The sequence below is a fragment of the Giraffa tippelskirchi genome, chromosome 3 (genome assembly GCF_054371585.1).
Source record: "Giraffa tippelskirchi isolate mGirTip1 chromosome 3, T2T-mGirTip1v1.2.pri, whole genome shotgun sequence".
Classification (NCBI taxonomy): domain Eukaryota; kingdom Metazoa; phylum Chordata; class Mammalia; order Artiodactyla; family Giraffidae; genus Giraffa; species Giraffa tippelskirchi.
In genome coordinates this window covers 154,943,515-154,965,090 of record NC_137277.1, presented here as the reverse complement: position 1 = coordinate 154,965,090, position 21,576 = coordinate 154,943,515, and the positions used below count along the sequence as shown (strand labels likewise).

General features: G+C 39.5%; 1 protein-coding gene across 2 annotated transcripts in view; it reads right to left on the bottom strand.

Annotated features, from left to right (window-relative positions):
• Positions 1 to 21,576, bottom strand: part of PTH2R (parathyroid hormone 2 receptor) — an 85,784-nt gene that overhangs the window by 19,702 nt on the left and 44,506 nt on the right. For both annotated transcript variants that reach the window (XM_081578183.1, XM_081578182.1), the window contains one exon: positions 20,715 to 20,781. In XM_081578183.1, the coding sequence (XP_081434309.1) occupies positions 20,715 to 20,781 (67 nt within the window). The remainder of the gene's footprint in view (positions 1 to 20,714; positions 20,782 to 21,576) is intronic.

Here is a 21,576-nt window from a genome sequence, read left to right as displayed (position 1 = left end):
CAGAAGTTGTTTTGTCAAAGTTACTCCACATTCAAATGATCTTATAGTGAATTTGTGGGAGAGAAAGTGGTCTCCCTGTCCTATTCCTCTACCATCTTGGGACCACCACACATAATGAATTGATTACTGGTTAGATTGCTCTCTCCCTTTTTGACTCCCCCTCTTCTCCTCCTGCTCACCTTTATCTCTCTCCTCCCCCTTTTCTTCTCCATGTAACTCTGTGACCCTCTCTGGGTGTCCCTCACTCTGGAGAATTATTTCACTATTAGCCTAGATTTTTTATCATCTGTGCTTTATGGATGGAGAAGTCTTGAGGCTACTGTAAGAATAAGACTGAAAGCCAGAGGCAGGAGACTTAACTCCAAAACTTGAAAACATCAAAGAACTCCTGATTCCAGGTAACATTAATACACAAGAGCTTATCCAAAAGCCTCCATACCTACACTGAAACCAATCTCTACCCAAGAGCTAACAAGTCCCAGAGCAAGACATACCATGCTAATTCTCCAGCAAAGAAGGAACACAACACTGAGCATTAAAAGACAGGCTGCCCAAAGCCACACCAAATCCATAGACACCCCAAAACTCACTACTGGACACTTCATTGCACTCCAGAGAGAAGAGATCCAGCTCCACCCAGCAGAACACAGACACAAGCTCCCCTAACCAGGAAACCTTGACGAGCCACTAGTTCAACCCCACCCACAGGGAGCAGGCTCCACAACAAAGAGGAACCACAAACTTCCAGCTTACAGAAAGGGCACCCCAAACACAGCAATCTAAACAAAAGGAAAAGGCAGAGAAATATTCAGCAGGTAAAGGAACATGATAAATGCCCACCAAACATAACAAAAGAGGAGGAGATAGGAAGTCTACCTGAAAAAGAATAAAGAATAATGATAGTAAAGATGATCCAAAATCTTGAAAACAAAATGGAGTTACAGATAAATAGTCTGGAGACAAGGATTGAGAAGATGCAAGAAATGTTTAACACGGATAGAAGTAAAGATGAGTCAATCAATAGTGAATAATGCATAACTGAGATCAAAAGCACTCTGGAGGGAACCAACAGTAGAATAACTAAGGCAGAAGATAGGATAAGTGAGGTGGAAGATAGAATGGTGGAAATAAATGAAGCAGAGAGGAAAAAAGAAAAAAGAATGAAAAGAAATGAGGACAACCTCAGAGACCTCTGGGACAATGTTAAACACCCCAACATTCGAGTCATAGGAGTCCCAGAAGAAGAAGACAAAAAGAAAGGGCATGAGAAAATACTTGAGGAGATAATAGTTGAAAACTTCCCTAAAATGGGGAAGAAAATAGCCAACCAAGTCCAAGAAACCCAGAGGGTGCCAAACAGGATAAACCCAAGGTGAAACACCCCAAGACATATATTAATCAAGCTAATGAAGATCAAACTCAAAGAGCAAATATTAAAAGCAGCAAATGAAAAGCAACAAATAACACACAAAGGGATCCCCATAAGGATACCAGCTGATCTTTCAATAGAAACTTCTCAGGCCAGAAGGGAATGGCAGGACATACTTAAAGTGATGAAAGAAAAAAACCTACAGCCCAGATTACTATATCCAGCAAGAATCTCTTTCAAATATGAAGGAGAAATCAAGAGCTTTACAGACAAGCAAAAGCTCAGAGAATTCAGCACCACCAAACCAGCTCTTCAGCAAATACTAAAGGATCTTCTCCAGACAGGAAACACAGAAAAGGTTTATAAAATGGAACCCAAAACAACAAAGTAAAGGGCAATGAGATCATATTTATCAATAATTATGTTAACTGTAAATGGGTTGAATGCCCCAACCAAAAGACAGAGACTGCCTGAATGGATTAAAAACAAGACCCCTATATATGCTGTCTACAAGAGACCCACCTCAAAACAAGGGACATATACAGACTAAAAGTGAAGAGCTGGGAAAAGATATTTCATGCAAATGGAGACCAAAAGAAAGCAGGAGTAGCAATACTCATATCAGATAAAATAGATTTTGAAATAAAGGCCGTAAAAAGAGACAAAGAAGGACACTACATAATGATCAAAGGATCAATCCAAGAAGAAGATATAACAATTATAAATATATATGCACCCAACATAGGAGCACCACAATATGTAAGGCAAATCCTAACAAGTATGAAAGGGGAAATTAACAGTAACACAATAATAGTGGGAGACTTTAATACCCCACTCACACCTATGGATAGATCAACCAAACAGGAAATTAGCAAGGCTACACAAACTTTAAGTGTTACAATGGACCAGTTAGACCTAATTGATATCTATAGGACATTTCACCCCAAAACAATGAATTTCACCTTTTTCTCAAGTGCACACAGAACATTCTCCAGGATAGATCACATCCTGGGCTATAAAACTAGCCTTGTTAAATTCAAAAAAATTGAAATCATTCCAAGCATCTTTTCTGATCACAAAGCAGTAAGATTAGATGTCAACTACAGGAAAAAAACTATTAAATATACAAACATATGAAGGCTAAACAACACGCTTCTGAATAACAAACAAATCATGGAAAAAATCAAAAAGGAAATCAAAATATGCATAGAAAGAAATGAAAATGAAAACATGACAACCCAAAATCTATGGGATTCAGTAAAAGAAGTGCTAAGGGGAATGTTCATAGCAATACAAGCTTACCTCAAGAAACAAGAGAAAAATCAAATAAATAACTTAACTTTACACCTAAAGCAACTAGAAAAAGAATAAATGAAGAACCCCAGGGTTAGTGGAAGGAAAGAAATCATAAAAATTAGGACAGGAATAAATGAAAAAGAAACAAAGGAGACTATACCAAAAATCAACAAAACTAAAAGCTGATTCTTTGAGAAGATAAAATAGACAAACCATTAGCCAGACTCATCAAAAAAAGGGGGGGGATCAAATCAACAAAATTAGAAATGAAAATGGAGAAATCACAACAGACAACACAGAAATACAAAGGATCATAAGAGACTACTGTCAGCAACTATATGCCAATAAAATGGACAACTCGGAAGAGATGGATGAATTCTTAGAAAAGTATAACCTTCCAAAACTGAACTAGGAAGAAATAGAAAATCTTAACAGACCCATCACAAGCATAGAAATAGAAACTGTCATCAAAAATCTTCCAACAAACAAAATCCCAGGACCAGATGGCTTCACAGCTGAATTCTACCAAAAATTTAAAGAAGAGCTAACACCTATCCTACTCAAATTCTTCCAGAAAATTGCAGAGGAAGGTAAACTCCCAAACTCGTTCTCTGAGGCTACCATCACCCAAATACCAAAACCAGACAAAGATGCCACAAAAACAGAAAACTACAGGCCAATATCACTGATGAACATAGATGCAAAAATCCTCAACAAAATTCTAGCAAATGGAACCCAACAACATATTCAAAAGATCATACATCATGACCAAGTGGGCTTTATCCCAGGGATGCAAGGATTCTTCAATATTCGCAAATCAATCAATGTGATACACCACATTAACAAATTGAAAGATAATAACCATATGATTATCTCAATAGACAGAGAGAAAGCCTTTGACAAAATTCAACACCCATTTATGATTAAAAAAAAAAAAACTCTCCAGAAAGCAGGCATAGAAGGAACATGCTGCTGCTGCTACTGCTGCTGTTAAGTCGCTTCAATCGTGTTCGACTCTGTGCGACCCCATAGACGGCAGCCCACCAGGCTCCTTCATCCCTGGGATTCTCCAGGCAAGAATACCGGAGTGGGTTGCCATTTCCTCCTCCAGTGCATGAAAGTGAAAAGTGACCTCAACATAATAAAAGCCATATCTAATAAACCCACAGCAAACATTATCCTCAATGGTGAAAAACTGAAAGCATGTCCCCTAAAGTCAGGAACAAGACAAGGGTGCCCACTCTCACCACTACTATTCAACACAGTTTTGGAAGGTTTAGCTACAGGAATCAGAGAAGAAAAAGAAATAAAAGGAATCCGGATTGGAAAAGAAGTAAAACTCTCACTGTTTGCAGATGACATTATCCTTTACATAGAAAACCCTAAAGACACCACCAGAAAATTACTAGAGCTAATCAATGAATATAGTAAAGTTGCAGGATATAAAGTTAACACACAGAAATCCCTTGCATTCCTATGCACTAACAATGAGAAGATAGAAAGAAATTAAAGAAACAATCCCATTCACCATTGTGACAAACAAAATTAAATACTTGGGAATAAATCTACCAAAAAAAACAGAAGACCTAAATATAGAAAACTATAAAACACTGATGAAATAAATCAAAAATTACACAAATAGATGGAGATATATACTATGTTCATGGGTTGGAAGAACCAATATAGTGAAAATGAGTATACTACCCAAAGCAATCTATAGATTCAATGCAATCCCTATCAAGCTATCAATGGTATTTTTCACAGAACTAGAACCAATAACTTTACAATTTTTATGGAAATACAAACAACCTCAAATAGCCAAAGCAATCTTGAGAAAGAAGAATGGAACTGGAGGAATCAACCTGCCTGACTTCAGACTATACTACAAAGCTACAGTCACCAAGATAGTATGGTACTGGCACAAAGACAGAAATATAGATCAATGGAACAAAATAGAAAGCCCAGAGATAAATCCATGCACCTATGGACACTTTATCTTTGACAAAGGAGGCAAAAATATACAGTGGAGAAAAGACAATCTCTTTAGGGAAAACTGGTCAACCACTTGTAAAAGAATCAAACTAGAACACTTTCTAAAACCATATACAAAAATAAACTCAAAATGGATTAAAGATCTAAATGTAAGACCAGAAACTATAAAACTCCTAGAGGAAAACATAGACAAAACACTCTGATATAAATCACAGCAAGATCCTCTATGACCCACCTACCATAGTAATGGAAATGAAAGCAAAAATAAACAAATGGACCTAATTAAACTTAAAAGCTTTTGCACAACGAAGGAAACTATAAGCAAGGTGAAAAGACAGCCTTCAGAGTGAGAGAAAATAATAGCAAATGAAGCAACTAACAAAGAATTAATCGCAAAAATACACAAACAGCTCATGCAGCTCAATATCAGAAAAATAACTCAATCAAAAAATAGGCCAAAGAGCTGAACAGACATTTCTCCAAAGAAGACATACAGATGGCTAACAAACACATGAAAAAATGTTCAACGTCACTCACTATCAGAGAAATGCAAATGAAAACCACAATGTGGTACCATCTTATGCCAGTCAGAATGGCTGCTATCAAAAAGTCTACAAACAATAAATTGTGGAGAGGGTGTGGAGAAAAGGGAACCCTCTTACGCTGTTGGTGGGAATGCAAACTAGTACAGACACTATGGAGAACAGTGTAGAGATTCCTTAAAATCTGAAATAGAACTGCCATATGACCCAGGAACCCCACTGCTGGGCATACATACTGGGGAAACCAAAATTGAAAGAGACATGTGCATCCCAGTGTTCATCACAGCACTATTCACAATAGCTAGGACATGGAAGCAACCTAGATGTCCATCAGCAGATGCATGGATAAGAAAGTTGTGGTACATATACACAATGGAATATTACTCAGCTATTAAAAAAGAACACATTTGAATCAGTTCTAATGAGGTGGGTGAAACTAGAGCTTATTATACAAAGTGAAGTAAGGCAGAAAGAAAAACACCAATGTAGTATATTATCATGTATATATGGAATTTAGGAAGTTGGTAACAATGACCCTATATTCAAGACAGCAAAAGAGACACAGATATAAAGAAAAGCCTTTTGGACTCTGAGGGAGAAGGCGAGGGTGGGATGATTTGAGAGAATAGCATTGAAACATGTATATTACTGTAGGTGAAATAGATCACCAGTCCAAGTTTGATGCATGAAATAGGGCACTCAAAGCTGGTGCACTGGGACAACCCAGAGGGACGGGATGGGGAGGAAGGTGGGAGGGGGTTCAGGATGGGGGACACATGGCTGATTCATATCAATGTATGGCAAACACCACCTCAATAGAGTAAAGTAATTAATTAGCCTCCAATTAAAATAAATTAATTTTTTTTAAAAACTTAAATAATAAATGTTAGAGCAACATTCCATAAATAAAGCATATGATGTGCTTAAGCACAGTGGAATGCACATTTTTAAGTCTCTTCTGAGTGGCTAGCACTATGATAGACCTAAAGATAGATGAAGTAATACGCTTAACAACTCAGTCTTTGTCTGTCTTTCACTCCAATAAAACAATAATCTAGACAAAACTGATTTAAAGTGTAGGTGATCTCGTATTCATTGAAAGTGAAAGTGAACTTTGGCCACCTGATGCAAAGAGCTGACTCATTTGAAAAGACCCTGATGCTGGGAAAGATTGAGGGCAGGAGGAAAAGGGGACGACAGAGGATGAGATGGCTGGATGGCATCACCGACTCAGTGGACATGAGTTTGGATAAACTCTGGGAGTTGGTGATGGACAGGGAGGCCTGGCATGCTGCACTCCGTGAGGTCGCAAAGAGTCGGACACAACTGAGCAACGGAGCTGAACTGAAAGGGAACTAATATTTATTTAGTGGATACACCAGGCTCTTTATCCACAAACATTATTTCATTAAACCTTGTAACAGTGTAAAAAAAAAAAAAATGCAGCAAACTCCCAAAAACTTGATTAAAGAAGACACCCACCAATCCATCTATCAGTTTGCTAGCTAAAATGACAATCAAGTGGATTAAGGAAAGAATTAAGAAAAACTAAGATTAAGAGAACTTGCTGCCTTAAAAGACAGGTAAACAAAATACACACATGCACAACACTCACATAACAGTTGAATGAAATTAAAAAAAAATTATTATAAATAATCTAGGAAAGTATAGTATATAAGTTATATATGCAGAATACATCATGAGAAATGCTGGGCTGGATGAATCACAAGCTGGAATCAAGATTGCTGGGAGAAATATCAACAACCTCAGATATGCAGATGACACCACCCTTATGGCAGAAAGTGGAGAAGAACTAAAGAGCTTATTGATGAAAGTGAAAGAGGAGAGTCAAAAAGTTGGCTTAAAGCTCAACATTCAGGAAACTAACATCATGCCATAACTTCATGGCAAATAGATGGGAAAACAGTGGAAACAGTGGCTGACTTCATTTTTGGGGGCTCCAAAATGACTGCAGATGGTGATTGCAGCCATGAAATTAAAAGATGCTTACTCCTTGGAAGGAAAGTTATGACCAAACTAGACAGTATATTAAAAAGCAGAGACATTAATTTGCCAACAAAGGTCCATTTAGTCAAGACTATGGTTTTTCCAGTAGTCATGTATGGATGTCAGAGTTGGACTGAGTGACTGCATTGAACTCATAAGTTAGATTCTTTCCAATCTTTTCTTAATTCATTCTGCTCTTTAAAAAATTTCTGTATCTCAATCCACTATTAACTCTCCTTTATGGGCAGTTTGGTGCAGTGGTTAAGAGTCTATTCTATACATCTGGGCTGCATGGGTTTCATTCAGTTCAGTTCAGTTCAGTCCCTCAGTCTTGTCCTACTCTTTGCAACCCCATGAATGGCAGCATGCCAGGCCTCCCTGTCCATCACCAACTCCCAGAGTCTACCCAAATCCATGTCCATCGAGTCGGTGATATCATCCAGCCATCTCATCCACTGTCGTCCCCTTCTCCTCCTACCCCCAATCCTTCCCACCATTAGGGTCTTTTCCAATGAGTCAACTCTTCGCACGAGGTGGCCAAAGTATTGGAGTTTCAGCTTCAACATCAGTCCTTCCAATGAACACCCAGGACTGATCTCCTTTAGGATGGACTGGTTGGATCTCCTTGTAGTCCAAGGGACTCTCAAGTGTCTTCTCCAACACCACAGTTCAAAAGTATCAATTCTGCGGTGCTCAGCTTTCTTCACCATCCAACTCTCACATCCATACATGACTATTAGAAAAACTATAGCCTTGACTAGACAGACCTTTGTTGGCAAAGTAACATCTCCGCTTTTAAATATGCTATCTTGGTTGGTCATAACCTTCCTTCCAAGGAGTAAGCGTCTTTTAATTTCATGGCTGCAATCACCATCTGCAGTGATTTTGGAGCCCCCCAAAATAAAGTCGGACACTGTTTCCACTGTTTCCCCATCTATTTGCCATGAAGTGATGGGACCAGATGCCATGATCTTAGTTTTCTGAATGTTGAGCTTTAAGCCAACTTTTTCACTCTCCTCTTTCACTTTCATCAAGAGGCTCTTTAGTTCTTCTTCACTTTCTGCCATAAGGGTGGTGTCATCTGCATATCTGAGGTTATTGATATGTCTCCCGGCAGTCTTGATTCCAGTTTGTGTTTCTTCCAGCCCAGTGTTTCTCATGATGTACTCTGCATATAAGTTAAATAAGCAGGGTGACAATATACAGCCTTGACGTACTCCTTTTCCTATTTGGAACCAGTCTGTTGTTCCATGTCCAGTTCTAACTGTTGCTTCCTGACCTGCATACAGGTTTCTCAAGAGACAGGTCAGATGGTCTGGTATTCCCATCTCTTTCAGAATTTTCCACAGTTTATTGTGATCCGCACAGTCAAAGGCTTTGGCATAGTCAATAAAGCAGAAATAGATGTTTTTCTGGAACTCTCTTGCTTTTTCAATGATCCAGCGGTTGTTGGCAATTTGATCTCTGGTTCCTCTACCTTTTTTAAAACCAGCTTGAACATCTGCAAGTTCACAGTTCACATACTGCTGAAGCTTGGCTTGAAGAATTTTAAGCACTACTTTACTAGCGTGTGAGATGAGTGCAGTTGTGCGGTAGTTTGAGCATTCTTTGGCATTGCCTTTCTTTGGGATTAGAATGAAAACTGACCTTTTCCAGTCATGTGGCCACTACTGAGTGTTCCAAATTTGCTGATATATTGAGTGCAGGACTTTCATAGCATCATCTTTTAGGATTTGAAATAGCTCAACTGGAATTCCATCACCTCCACTAGCTTTGTTCACAGTGATGCTTCTAAGGTCCACTTGACTTCACATTCCAGGTTGTCTGGCTCTAGGTGAGTGATCACACCATCGTGATTATCTGGGTCGTGAAGATCTTTTTTGTATAGTTCTTCTGTGTATCCTCGCCACCTCTTCTTAATATCTTCTGCTTCTGTTAGGTCCATACCATTTCTGTCCTTTATTGAGCCCATCTTTGCATGAAATGTTCCCTTGGTATCTCTAAATTTCTTGAAGAGATCTCTAATCTTTCCCATTCTATTGTTTTCCTCTATTTCTTTGCACTGATCACTGAGGAAGGCTTTCTTATCTCTCCTTGCTATTCTTTGGAACTCTGCATTAAAATGGGTATATCTTTCTTTTTCTCCTTTGCTATAACCAGGTTTTAAAATCAATATTAGAAACACAAACATTAGGTCTAACAAAGAAGGAAAATGGATTTAGCAATTTAGAAGACACTTGAACAATCTTCCCAAATGGAGGAATGAAGAATAAAGACTTTTGTGATGAGGGATAGATGTCTACATGGAGGGCACAGAATTGAAAGTCATTATGAAGATTATTTCTCTTTCTGAAAAAATTGATAAATAGAACAAATCAGTAAAGACATAAAAGGAAAAAAATCCTGCTCTAGAGAAAGATTTGAGCCTACAGAAGGAAAAATGACACTATATATTGGGAAATGGAATGAAAAATAACAACTCACATTCTGGGGAGATTTTTAAATTTCTTTTAAATAAATAAATATCATTTAGAGAGAGAAAAATCACTTAGAGGATCCTTGCATATCTCAAGTAACCTTCTTGAAGGGAAAATTTTGCTTAAAGTCATTAATAAGCCAGTGAAAGTGAAAGTGTTTGAATCTTTGCCACCCTGTGGACTATAGTCCATGGAATTCTCCAGGCCAGAACACTGGAGTGGGTAGCCTATCCCTTCTCCAGAGGATCTTCCCCACCCAGGAATCAAACCGGGGTCTTCTGCATTGCAGGTGGATCCTTTACCAGCTGAGCTCTCAGGGAAGCCCAAAAGAGAACTCCAAGGAATTCAACAAGAGTATTCCTTGGAGTGATTTCCCAGGCAAGAATACTGAAGTGGGTTGCCATGTCCTTCTCCAGGGTATTTTCCCGACCCTGGGATCAAACCTGGGTCTCCTCCATTGCAGACAGACTCGTTATCAACTGAGCCGCCAGGGAAGTCCTATAGCACACAGAATAAGCCAGTAGCACACAGAATACATTTTATGCAAATGTGGCTTTAAAATAATGCAAATATAAACATTAGATTCTCTCTCAATTATGTTTTTAAAGATTTATTCAAAGTGAACCACAGATGAATTTCAAATTCAAAATTTCAGCCATGAAACCTGTGGTTCCTTAGGTCATCTCAAAGACTGCTCCTAGAATCACCTTTGCCAGAATCATTCTCCCCACTCCCTCTGCTCTCCCATCCTTACTAGGACAGCTCATTCTCAGGCTTTAGTCTGAATGTCACTTTTTCACAAAAGCTATTCCTGACACCCCAGTCCCACCCTAGCATTTGTCACATTTAAATCTTATCTTACCCCCATGGGCTTCTCAGGTAGTGCAGTGGTAAAGAATCTGCCTGCCAGTGCAGGAGACACAGGCGAGACAGGTTTAGTCCCTGGCTTGGGAAGATCCCCTGGAGAAGGAAATAGCAACCCACTCCAGTATTCTTGCCTAGAAAACTCCATGGACAGAGGAACCTGGCGGGCTACAGTCCATGGGGTCGCAGAGTCAGACATGACTCACTTGCATGCACTAACCCACTATGATTAAGTTGAGGAGAAACTGGTGTCTGTTTTCCCACCATCTCATCTCCATTGCTCACACAGCATCTGCAGTATTCTTGGTCTTAACCAAGATTTGTTAAATGAGTAAATGAAATCTCTAAACCCTACTTATATTGAGGTAAACCAGCACACTCACTTCAGTGTAGAATTTTCACTTCTAAATGTCTATCACAAAAGACTTTAGTAGAGAAAGAAGTCAAAATTTGTGTACAAGAAACTCCACTGTTTTAAAATACCTTTAAAGATATCTGAAACTGAAACTGTTAGTCGCTCAGTCCTGTCCAACTCTGCAACCCCATGGACTGTAGCCGGCCACACTCCTCTGTCCATGGGATTCTTCAGGCAAGATTACTGGAGTGCGCTGTCATTTCCTTCTCCAGAGGATCTTCCTGACCCAGGGATCAAACACAGGTCTCCTGCTTGCAGGCAGATTCTTCACCGTCTGAGCTAAAGAATCTATAAAGCTATCTATTTACACTTAAAATTTTCGTCAGTGCCTTTGGATACGTAATGGGGAGGGCTCTCTTTCTCCCCATTCCTGACCTTTCCTTCCAGGGAAGATAGCTCAAATGATGTGCACATCTGTTCTCCCCACTCCACCTTACTGTCTCCATCCCTGGAGGAGATGGACTAAAGTATTTGATGAGTGAATGTGGGAAGAATACTAAATCTGTTTAATTCAACTCATCCTTCCTTACTTTGGCAGCTTGCAGTAAGGAGACTTGCTCTGCAGCATCTCAGCATCTCAATATCCTGTGCCTGAGTGGGCAGATGCTGCCTAATTAAGGGCTTCTTCAACAGGCCCACTGCACCGACAGATGGATGGAAGATCACCCCAGACTCCAGCAGCTCTAAGGATTTTGCTTTGGTTCTCTCTCTCCTTTGTTTTATATCTCCACTTGTTTAGAATCTGAGCAGCAAAGAGGGATGCTGTGTATTAGCTGTCCTCAGAGATCCTCTGAATACATCACATCTCACCCCATATACTGGTTTCTTTTTCAGTATTATGAACATAGGAAATGTGTCTGCTTTGTTTATACGTACATCAGTTCTAAATATTGAACATTTAATGATAGATAATAAACTCCTTAATCTTTATCAAATATTATCATTTGATTATCTTTATAACAGGCATGATGATAAAATATTTAACTCAATTCTTATCAGTTGGAATTCAGTTTTAACTTAAGGGTAAATGCTTGAGTTTTAATTTCACTCGAAGTTCTATATTTGACTTATTCAGAAGAGGAAAGGGATTATGGAACAGAGATTTTCCTCTAGGGGAAAAAAAAAAAATTTTGTATTTGCAATTCCATCAAAGATTAGAAATTAACTTTCATTCATTTTACTTTAGATTCCTTCTTTATCAGTCATTCCTCTCACCCTCCCCTCTTGTGCTTCATCACTGAGCTTTCTTTAATAACCACTGGGCGGAAATGAATCACTGACTCAACAGCAGCTGACGTGCTTGTACTCTGTCCTTTTCTTTTTATATTTCATAAAGTGCACTAGATGTTATTTTCTTTTTAACTCATCACTGTAAAATTTTTCTTAAAGGAATTAGTAAAAGTATCATCTTATTCCATTTGCTGGAATTCCCTGAAATATCCTTTGACAAGTACATGAACAAAACATGTATAAGAAAAACATGAAAGTCTGGAGCCTCTCCATTTAATGCACTCTAAATAGCATGCAGTCTCTTCAAGGCCCACTACTTAGTCATTCAAATTAGATCATTACTCATAGGATGAGCAAGCCCATGACAAACATCACAAACTACTTGTTGACCAGAGATTAGTCCTTAGCTTGGGTACACAATGGTGCTGTAATCCATGACGGAAATCTAAAAACAAGCAAATATACCAATAACAGAAAGAAAGAGGGGAGGGGAGAGAGAGAGAGGGACGGAAGGAAGGAAGGAAGGGACTGTTGCCCTGTAATTTCCTAAAATCCATCAACATGTATAAACCAAACTATATGCTCTCACAGTTATCAATTTTCTGTAGGATTATTTAAAGATCAAAATCTCTGAAATAGTGTTGACAGATTATTATCAGGCAAGAGATCCCAAAAATTCTTTCTAACATGTACATTTTTTTCTTTTACGGCTTATTTTTGGGGTGTTACCAGGAAATAAACTACTGCTTGTAGAAAAACAAGTACATAAATTCTAATATCTCAGCAAGTGACTGGCCCTGATTTCACATTTCAGTCTCTTTAATAAAAGTGCTGGGTTGCTTTAAGACTGAATTTTGGATTTTCTATTTCACCCCCCCCACATTGCTTAGATGTACCTACCATAAGAAAAGTAACTCGAAGAAATTTACACCCTCCAAGTATAAAAGTTGTACTGCATGTATGTTCAGTCATATCTGACTCTTTGCAATTCCATGGACTATAGTCCACAGGTTCCTCTGTCCATGGGATTTTTCCAGGCAAGTATACTGGTGTGGTTTGCCATTTCCTACTCTAGGGGATCTTTCAGACCCAGAGATTGAACCTGCATTTCCTGTGTTTCCAGCATTGGCAGGCAGATTCTTTACCACTGAGCCACCTGGGAAGCTCCCAAGTATAAAAGATGTATTATTAAATAGTGATACATTAAAATTAGTAACTAAATCAGTAATAATTTTTATCAATGACACTTACCTTTTCTTGGTTCGTTAACAATAAATAGTTCTTATTGCATTTATATTTTGGTTCTGCTAAGATGAAGCAACACACTGTACAGAAAAATATTTTGGGAGTTTGTGATGTCTCCAAAGGAATGGATTTATGTGAATGGAAGAGATGGGACTGACTCCTATCAGAAGAAAAAGCCTTGGATTGCTGTCACCCTGCTCATGGTCACCAGCTACTGAAGCACTGATGTCCTTTTGCTGCCCACCTTAGTTTAACACTGTTCATGGTTGTTCCAATTTTAACATAATTCTTTAATGCTTGTATCTTTCTTTGGAAACCTACATGAAGAAAATGACCTCTCATAGAGAAATCTGAGGACCTTCAAAATATCGTAATTGATGTGAGAGTTAATCAGATAGAATTATGTACTTAAAAGTGAATAGCTAATAGCTCTCTTAAACAGATGTCTATACCTCCAGACTAGTTCATTTAACCCCTGTTCTTGATCTTTCCTTTCAGGGAAAGCAGCTCAACTGATGTACACTTCTGCTCTCCCCACCCCCCTTACTCTCTCCAGCCCTAGAGGTGATGGACTAAAGCATATTTTGAGTGAACGTGGGAAGAATACCAAGGTTGCTTGACTCAGCCCACCTTTCTTTATGTAGGGAGCCTGCAGTGAGCAGACTTCCTCTGCAGTTATCTCCAGGGTTAGGAGCATCCTGTGCCTAGACACCATCCCCATTAAGTCAAAGCCCAAATCTAATCTGATCACTAACCTGCTTAAAATCTTCCAAAGTCTCATCACAATTTTAAGGAAAATTCCAGTGTCCTTTTAGCACAGAATACAAGGCCAATCACGATTCAGCCCCTCTCTACTTCCAGTCTACTCTCCTGCATTCTCCACAAATGCACCCATCCAGCCAGCCACAGAAAACATGACCCGTCCTTTTATATTTTTAAAATTCCTGGCCACATGAAACATAACTAGTCTTCCACAACTACTGTTTACACTTGTCATGTCTTTTGCAGCCACTTCAAATTTAATTGTCAAGGGAATTTGTATAGTTCAGCATTTTCCAAGTGGCTTAGATATTATTCATCCACTATTATTTACTTGATACCCTTCTTCAATCTACTCTTATTAAAGTTTAAAAATTTAAATTTCATATCATTACCATAAATGGAAATCCAGTAGAAGCTGCTATAAGCAAGTGGCGACTGTAAAAATAAATACCATGGAAACAAGTCATGTGAAATTTTATGTAGACTGGGTTGTCTGTCCCCCACCTCCATCCGCCAAAGGAAGATATCACACATAATAGAAGAGTATTAAAGACCAGTACCAAAATGAGACCGTCTCTGAAATATGTTCAGAAGAGTTGGAGAAGGACCAATATTCTCAGCATATGACTCGACATTACTTAATAATATTGGATGTACTACTTAATCAGTCCTCTATGCACCAGGGTATGTGCTCTCAATCTGGCAAACACTGGCTGAGCTTAAATTCAATTACCACAAACAGAGAAATCTGTGGGCTCTGTAACTATAATATATTGCCTGAATTTGACTCTGGCCTCAGCATTTTATAGATGTATAAACCTAAGCTATTAATAGTTACGTAACTGCTCTTGGAGTCAAACTAAGAATAATGAAAATCCCAGTCTCAAAGCTGTTTGAGGGTTAAGGAAGAGAAGGTTTTGAGATAAAACCTGAAGCAAAAAATACCCTAAAATATTCATTCATCAAATAAATAGAAAGTAAGACATTTAACTCTGTCAAGGGACAAAAGAAAAGACTTTTTGTTAAAGTGAAATCGAGCAAAGACTCAAAAGACCATTTGATCACATATTAGAGGATGATGAATATGAGGAGGAAGGGATAGAGTCGACTAACACGGGATGCAGGAAACAAGTAGAGACAAATACCAAAGAGTTTCTGTTTTCCTTTTCCCTAACCTATAAATTCAAGATATGATTGCTGTGAGGACCAAACCTCTCTCCACCCCATATTATTGGCATCTTCAACACCAACTTGTAAATGCTCAAGAGCAATTCTGCTCAGTTTGCAATCTGTATTTATGTCTGTGGTTTTATTTCCTTTCAGCTATTACAGACTCTCTCCTGGTTGACACCAGTGACAATGCAGGTCCTCATGTCTTGGGGGGCAGTGCCCTGCTGGATCAGGATTTATCAAATCTGCCAGCTTCACCTTGATCACTGCTAGACGGTGCTGCCCTCCCTGTGGCTTCTCCTGCCCTGCAGGCCAAGCATCCTGTTACTTCTAAGACTGCTCTGGGAGGCCAGGCGCCAAGACAATGCTCCAAGTCTTGTTGTTGATTAGGAAATATTCTGCTCATATTTTCATGCTATATAGAAAATTTTTTAAATCGTCTTCGCGGTCAAGATGCTGCAGGTGAATAATTAGTTATGGTGAGAGACATTTATTTTCAGAACAAAAATTACTACTTTCAAACAAAATTGTACCACAAATGAACAAAACACAGAAAACCACAGTGCTCCAGTTTTAGAACTTTCATCCTTTGAATAAAAGCTATGACAAACCTAGACAGCATATTAAAAAGCAGAGGCATTACTTTGCCAACAAAGGTCCATCTAGTCAAAGCTATGGTTTTTCCAGTAGGCATGTACAGATGTGAGAGTTGGACTATAAAGAAGGCTAAGTGCCAAAGAACTGATGCTTTTGAACTGTGGTGTTGGAGAAGACTCTTGAGAGTCCCTCGGACTACAAGGAGATCAAACTAGTCAATCCTAAAGGAAATCAGTCCTGAATATTCTTTGGAAGGACTGATGCTGAAGCTGAAGCTCCACCTTGGCCACCTGATGTGGAGAGCCGACTTATTAGAAAAGACCCTGATTCTGGGAACGATTGAAGGCAGGAGGAGAAGGGGACAACGAAGGATGAGATGGTTGGATTACATCACCGACTCAATAGACGAGAGTTTGAGCAAACTCTGGGAGATGGTGAAGGCAAGGAAGCCTGGCATGCTGCAGTTCATGGGGTCACAAAAAGTTGGACACAACTGAGTGACTGAACAACAACAGTTTTAGATTACATGCCAAAATCAAGTGGTTTCTTCCAAACTTGTACTCAAGTCTGTAATTATCTCTAAAATTCAATTCTCTTGATATGACTTCTTCAAGTTAGAACCTATGAATTCTCACTCATACTATGTGCAATGCAAGACTAAAAAACAAAATTTTTATCCTAAATTTAACATATAAAAAACTATAAATGCAGCCATAAAAATAAAAAGATTATTTCCCCATAATTTTGAGAAAAAATTTTGACATGCTTTGGAAATGTAAGTGAAAAAAACATGGTCCAAAAATGCAGGTTAGTCTTTGTTTTGTCACACTGGCTGTGTGACCTTTATGTGTGTGGACCTTAGTTTCCTTTTTTAGAAAATAAAAAGATTGTGTGACATGAACTCAAAAGTTCTGCAATTATACTGGCTTTGTGCTCTTATTTCACTTCTTACCTCTTACTGTTTCTGCAGATTATTTACTTTGTACACAAGTTTTATTTTTTCAGCAAGTGTTTATGGAGTGGCCACTCCATTTCAGGCAAATTGCTGGGCATTTGAATATAGACATGGAGAAAAATATGGTTTTTATTCACATAAACCTTGCAGTTTAGTGGGCAAGAAAGACATTCAACAAATAATCCAAAGCATTATACTCGATGATGATATTGAAAAGGAAAAACCTCACCAGGCTCTGCAGGGTATAATACTGCTGCTGCTAAATCACTTCAGTCATGTCCAACTCTGTGCAACCCTATGGACTGCAGCCTGCCAGGCTCCTCTGTCCATGGGCTTCTCCAGGCAAGAGTACTGGAGTGGGTTGCCATGCCCTCCTCCAGAGGATCTTCCCGACCCAGGATTGAACCCAGGTCTCCTGCATTGTAGGCACATTCTTTACCACTGAGCCACCAGGCAAGCCCTCAGGTTATAACAGGTGAACTAATTGAGATGGAGGACGTCAGGGAGGCCTCAATGGAGAGGTGACATTTAAAGTGAGAAGTCGAAGGCAGCATATCCCAGACTTCCAGGAGTATAGGGCAAAATGAAGAATGATCCTGAGAGGCGCAGACATGGAAAAGTTCAAGGAACTGAAAGGGAAACAGCGAGGCAAAGGCAGAGCACATAAAGGAGTATGGGCATGAGTGACGGGGTCGTCTCTGGACTATCAAGAATGCTGGCTTTTATCATAAGTGTAGGGAGCTCACTAGGTAGGGACTCTGGCCCTGAGGTTCAAATCCGAGCTCCACCACTTACTAGCTGAGTGACCTTGGGCAGTTTCCCCACTTAGAGTTATTGGCAGGATTAGATCAATCAACGTAAATAAAGTATAAAACAGTTCCCAGTGCTGGTAAGCTCTTGGCTATGTATGTTGTTATTATTAGCATCATCTTTCAGGCTTCAGAAGAGCTCAGAGGAAGGAGCACTGCACTCCAGGAGCTGAGACTTGGCTCTGCTGCTGCTGCTGCTGCTAAGTCGCTTCAGTCGTGTCCGACTCTGTGCGACCCCATAGATGGCAACCCACTAGGCTTCCCCGTCCCTGGGATTCTCCAGGCAAGAGTAGTGGAGTGGGTTGCCATTTCCTTCTCCAATGCATGAAAGTGAAAAGTGAAAGTGAAGTCGCTCAGTCGTGTCCGACTCTTCGTGACCACATGGACTGCAGCCTACCAGGCTCCTCCGTCTATGGGATTTTCCAGGCGAGAGTACTGGAGTGGGTTGTCATTGCCTTCTCCAGACTTGGGCTCTAGGAGCATCTCTTCCCGTACAGGCTGTTTCCACCATAAAATGAGGAAACCTTAAAAGGAATTGAGATAACCCTGAACTGTAATAAAGAAACCAAAAGGTAGCTTCAAGTGAACAGAAAAGTGCTCATGAATCTCTTCTCTGATTCTTGAAATTAAATGGATGTTCTAATATGGAAAAAGTTTTAAGAATTTTTGATTTGTATAATTTTAGTTCTAGAAGATGAAAATGACATCCCACTCAAGTTTCCTTCAAAATTTATTGACTGTACCATCATCTCTGGTTCCCTTTCATCAATGGTGAATCTTTCAGAATCTCTGTAATCACCTACAGGCTTCCCAGGTGGCACTAGTGGTAAAGAATCCACCTGCCAATGCAGGAGACACAGGCAGGAGATGCAGGTTCGATCCCTGGTCAGGAAGATCCCCTAGAGAAGGGAATGGCAACCCACTCCAGTATTCTTGAAGAGGAAAAGTTAAAATTTTACATAACCTCCTGCTCCTTCTGCCTCTGTAACTCAGCTTGCTCCTTGCAAAGTCTGGATCACATAGGTCACATAGTCTCAGAAAGTGAGAACTTACAATACTAGGAACTGGAGCTGATCTGATTCACCCTTGTCCTACTGTTTGCAACTGTCCAGCCCCTGCAAACCTGCTTAATCATGCCTGTCCATGTAAAGGTCAGGTATTCCCCTCCTCATGTTGACTGCTGTTCCCGTGTGCCCAAAACCCTTTAGTTTAAATCAGCCTATTAACATCTAGTGTTGCCCACTATAGTCTGTCCATAAAAACTCTGTAAGGTAACCCCTTTGCTTGGGGCTCAGAGCTTAGAGTGTTAACTCCTTTGGGCCCACTGGCATAATAGACATGAGTTCTCCAAGTCTCCAAGTGTGGTGCTTGGTTTCTTGATTATTGGTTTCTGCAACATTCTCACCTGTAAAATCCCATGGACAGAGGAGCCTGGTGGGCTACCGTCCCTGGGGTCGCAGAGTCAGATACGCCTGAACGACTTTTAGCTCCCTCAGTCATAATCCTCTAACCTAATTGTTTCACACTGCAATCTAGAAAACTCAGCATATAAACTTCTCACCCATATTGCTGATGTGAGTAATGTGGCTTAGTGGGTAAAAAATCTACCTGCCAATGCAGATGTAAGAGATGCAGGTTTAATCCCTGGGTTGGGAAGATCCCCTGAAGGAGGGCTTGGCAACCCACTCTAGTATTCTTGCCTGGAGAATCCCCATGGACAGAGGAGCCTGGTGGGCTACAGTTCTGCTGCTGCTGCTGCTAAGTCGCTTCAGTCGTGTCCGACTCTGTGCGACCCCATAGACGGCAGCCCACCAGGCTCCGTCGTCCCCGGGATTCTCCAGGCAAGAGTACTGGAGTGGGCTGCCATTGCCTTCTCTAGTGCATGAAAGGGAAAAGTGAAAGTGAAGTCCCTCAGTTGTGTCCGACTCTTAGTGACCCCATGGACTGTAGCCTACCAGGCTCCCCCATCCATGGGATTTTCCAGGCAAGAGTACTGAAGTGGGGTGCCATTGCAGTTCATAGGGTCGCAAAGAGTCAGACACAACTGAGCAACTGACACACACAAAATCTGTAAACAAACGACAAACCTTCAGATAAAAATCAACTGTAATATACACTTGAAATATTACAGGCAGATAAGGTCCCATGCAATATGATTGCCAACCCTAGTCTTTTTATTTTTACCTATTAGAGGATACATGTCAGTGTGGAATTCTCTTAACTCCTTTGGGAAAGTATGTCAAATAAAAGCTTTAGGCAATGCTTTATAATAAATCATACTCCCATATTTCCCTCTCGATAATTCCTGTTCTCTTGCTATTCCATCTTGACCTCTCCTCCTGACCAGGTGATCAGAACATTATAAAATAATGACTCCTCCTGACCAGGTGATCAGAACATTATAAAATAATGACTGAAAAGAGGGAAGAGTTTAAGGACCTCCCAACTGCTTGAACCTGTAAATGTTCATAGATATTTTGAAGTCCCAGAATTTTTCCCATGTGCTAGCAGATTAAAGGGAGAGTATGTGCTTTCTTCATGGATCTCAGGGTCAGCCAGGAATAAGGATCTAATTCTCAACTCAGACTTTCTCAACAGCTATTATATAATGTACTCTTGCCTGGAAAATCCCATGGACGGAGGAGCCTAGTAGGCTGCAGTCCATGGGGTCGCACAGAGTCAGACACGACTGAAGCGACTTAGCAGCACCATTATATAATGTGAGATTTCCTAAACTTTTATAAACAAAGTGACCAACAAATTTTCTCTGGATTTTACCAGCAGTTTAATTTTTTTTTGATAAATTTATTTATTTTAGTTGGGGGCTAATTACTTTACAATATTGTAGTGGTTTTTGCCATACATTGACATGAATCAGCCATGGGTTTACATGTGTTCCCCATCCTGAACCCCCCTCCCAGCAGCAGTTTAATTATGCATCTTGTTTTTCTTTTTTTTTAAACTATACAGGCTTTTAAACTTACCCCGATAGCGGCTAATATTGGGGCTTGGTATATCCACTTGATGTCTCCAGCACTAAGTTCCCAGCATCTGAGACATGAAAAAGAACTTCCATGAAGAGACTGGCAAAGCAAATAAGCAATAAGAATTAAGTAGCATTTTAAGTTTTACCAAAAACTCCATACCCAGGATTTTGATTACGAAAAAAGTAGACCAAAAAAAAAAGCTCCGAAAACTCCCAGTGGGGAAAAAAATATGTAGTGAGTCCTGCTTTCTATACTATTAGGTACGCTTTGGGGATAAGTATTATAAATAGTGGTGTATTATTTTTATAACAAGAGTCAAAACTATGTTTCCAGAGCCACAAAAAATTAGTCTTCTAAATGTGGTACCATTGATTCTTTACTTTTGTTATCACTGGAATGAGCCATAACAGTTAAACAGAGTTTAACAGTTGATAGAGAAAGTCCTCCCATTGGCTGTAAGACACTGACATTAATACATTCTTATCCATAGACATGCAACATAAAACTAACAATAATGAAAATGATCTTTGTTAATAGGAATGTAGAAGAAAACTGAATACAAATGATTTTTATCCCTAGAAAGTAAAATTAGCTGTTTGGTGAAATGTAAGTGACTAGTGATCTGTGAATATTGACCAGTTTTTACATTTATTTGTAAAATCATTTCAGTGATCACAGTACTAAATATAAACATGTGATTCTTTCATTTCTCCTTTGAACCAGTTATGATAGCTTACTGGTTATTAAGCTAAGCTTACTGGTTAGCTTACTAATCAGTGAGTCAAAAAATCTCTACAGGTAGTCATTTCATATTTGTATAACATCATGACTTTTATCTTCTTTTTTTAAGAGTTATTTT